General features: G+C 60.3%; 1 protein-coding gene across 2 annotated transcripts in view; it reads right to left on the minus strand.

Annotated features, from left to right (window-relative positions):
- Positions 1 to 1,317, minus strand: part of LOC104122977 (polyadenylate-binding protein-interacting protein 2B) — a 5,276-nt gene extending 3,959 nt beyond the window's left edge. Inside the window, exons 1-2 of one of the 2 annotated variants that reach the window (XM_035890718.1) lie at positions 1,164 to 1,317; positions 7 to 912 (exon numbers count right to left, since the gene is read on the minus strand). In XM_035890718.1, coding sequence (XP_035746611.1) covers positions 757 to 912; positions 1,164 to 1,310 — 303 coding nt within the window. In that variant the 5' untranslated portion in view covers positions 1,311 to 1,317 and the 3' untranslated portion in view covers positions 7 to 756. Of the gene's footprint in view, positions 1 to 6; positions 913 to 1,163 lie in introns of those variants that run through there. The other variant, XM_009635169.2, reaches the window with a different exon arrangement.
- Between the last annotated feature and the right edge of the window lie 1,108 nt (positions 1,318 to 2,425).

A 2,425-nucleotide genomic window follows, 5' to 3' on the forward strand; every position in this document is an offset into this window, starting at 1 on the left:
CCCGCTACCAATGGCTCAGGTGACGCGGGGTGGCACAAGGCTGCTGCACGCTCACCCGGAGTCACCGTCAGCGGGCGGCCGCCGCTTCCTCCTGTGGGAACAAGACTTAAGTATTACCATATGGAGATTTTCTGCTGAGAACACCAGTAAAGCTGATGAAATCCTCCTTTGGTGACCAGGGGTGCGGTGGGGAGGTGAAATCGCTCCGCCCAGCCTGCCCGCAGCTCCACAGGTCCCTCCCTGCCAAGTCTCCGGACACCCCCGGTGATGGGAACCCGGCACTTGGCCACGCTCGTGGGGACGTTACAGGGAAGGGACGAGCATCCAGGAGACTTCAGGTTTCCTGCCAGCAGCACAGCTCAGCCAGCTGAAGGGGCAAGCTTCTTCCCCGCCCAGTTCAAGCTGGCTGACTTCTCCCCAGCTACTGGGATGATGGCAGGAGGGACCAGCGAGCCCCCAGCAAGCTCGTCCCTGCTGCCTCGTGCTGCCCTGGCGTTTGGATGAAGACCTGAAGCAGAAGCACGGGGAGGACGCTGCACGGCTGCTTGCTCTGCTCCAGCTCACGGGGTCGCATCGTTATTCCACAAGAAGGAGCTGTTCGAATCCCACACCATCTACCAGGAGCTCTCGAGAGCTTAGCTGGCCCTCGCGGACACGGCGTCTAGCGGCCAAGGCTTCTACCACGTGGTCTGGCTACTCCAAGCGTATTTGGGACGGTTTCACTGAAACGGAGGCTTCTACCCGAAAGGAGAGGCACTAACCGCCGGGACTTGCTGCTGAGATAGCCAGGCTGAGGATGCTCTCAGACTTCAAGCACTGATTTTTACGCTGGCCCTCTCCTTCCAGCTGAGCCTGCGGCAAGTGAAGGTCTCTGGTACCACAGGAGATGACGATGGTGCTGTCGCTGTCCCTCTGAGAAACACCCAAGAGGGTCAAAGGCATCGTGAGGTTGTTTTTCCCGCCCCCCCCCACGCTGACTTCATCCATCCCGTGTCCTTGCAGGCAGATCCAACACAAACAGGATGACTCCTCCCTTCAGCCACCATCTCCGCGCAGGGCCCACGCCGGCTGTGGCTCGCAGGGTGCCCATCAAAGGACACCTTTCGTCGCCTCAATTTTAGCCACAGAAACGCGGAGCCAGCAACCGCCCTCGAGGGTCTTACCTGTCTGTTGAAGTCTTCCTCGTTCTCCATCCACATGTACTCTGCGAAGGGGTTGTTCTCCTTCTCATCGTGGCCGTTCACGACTTGGTCCTCTTTGGATTTGGGACTGGACGCCGTCGTGCTGGCGAGGTCGGAGCCATTCATCATTACTGACTCTGGGAAGAGAAAGAAGGGGGTGAGGGAGCTGCTGGGGACCCCCGAGCCCCCCAGCCCACGCCAGCCACCCAGCCGGCCGTGCTGATGGCCAGCAGCTCAGGCTTCCAGCACCAGAACCCGCTGCTCTTTTCAAGGCAGGGCACTATTCCCGACTCCTCTCCTCCTCTCCAAAGCAGCCCTACACCTCCCCGGCAGCATTTATTTTTCATGGTTTTGACCCATCATGGACAGTCTGAACGCGCTTGGTCTGGCCTTCGAGCCCGGGCCAGCAGCTCCCGGCTGTGACCAGGGCTTGGATGGGCACCAGCACCCCACACCCCATCCCTCCAATTTATTTTAAATCCGCCACAAAAGACACCAAAAGACCACAGGTAGGTTACTGCCGCAGTCACCGCACCAACAACAGCACGGGAACAGATCGCCCCCTGCCCCAAAACACTGAATTTTTGGGCAGAGCAGACGCCCGCCCCTTCGCCTCCGCCGTGATTTCTTTATTTTTAGAGGGCGTTTCGCAAAGGCCCGCCGGTTTGCGACACGAAGGCTGCCTTTTTCTAAAGCGGGCGCTCGGAGTGCCAGGAGCCCGGCTTGGAGCAAGACCAACCTCGTGGAGTCCCAGACCTCGCCTGCCGCGGGGCCGCCGGGAGCAGACGGAGCGCAGGACGCGCGGGCAGATAAACGAGACAGTAACTCAATAACAAAATCCTAGGGAATAGCGAAACGCAGACCAAGGCCAGCACAACCCTGCTGAAAAACATCCAAACACCACGTCACGACGTCCCGGCTGCCTGTTTTACTCTCCCCTGGTAAAGGCTGTATCTGGAGCCGAGCTGTGTCCAGCTCCAGCACGGCACTGGGGCGCAGGGGTGAACCGGGGAGCGTCCCGTGCCAGCAGGGGCTGGAAAACCCGGCTCCGTGGGATGAGCGGCCGAAGGGGGTCGGCTTGGTCTCGGGCAGGACGAGAGCCCCGCGCAAGCAGCCCTTTAGGTACCGAGGGAGGCTGCGGAACAGCCAGCCTTCTGTCCCTGTGGATACAGAGCGGGGTTTGCAGCAGCAAAAACTGGATTTAGGAGGGGGGAATGAGGTCGGGGAGACCACTGGGGATGACG

This window comes from Egretta garzetta, unplaced genomic scaffold, assembly GCF_000687185.1.
Source record: "Egretta garzetta isolate BGI_Z169 unplaced genomic scaffold, ASM68718v1 scaffold1993, whole genome shotgun sequence".
NCBI classification, from domain to species: domain Eukaryota; kingdom Metazoa; phylum Chordata; class Aves; order Pelecaniformes; family Ardeidae; genus Egretta; species Egretta garzetta.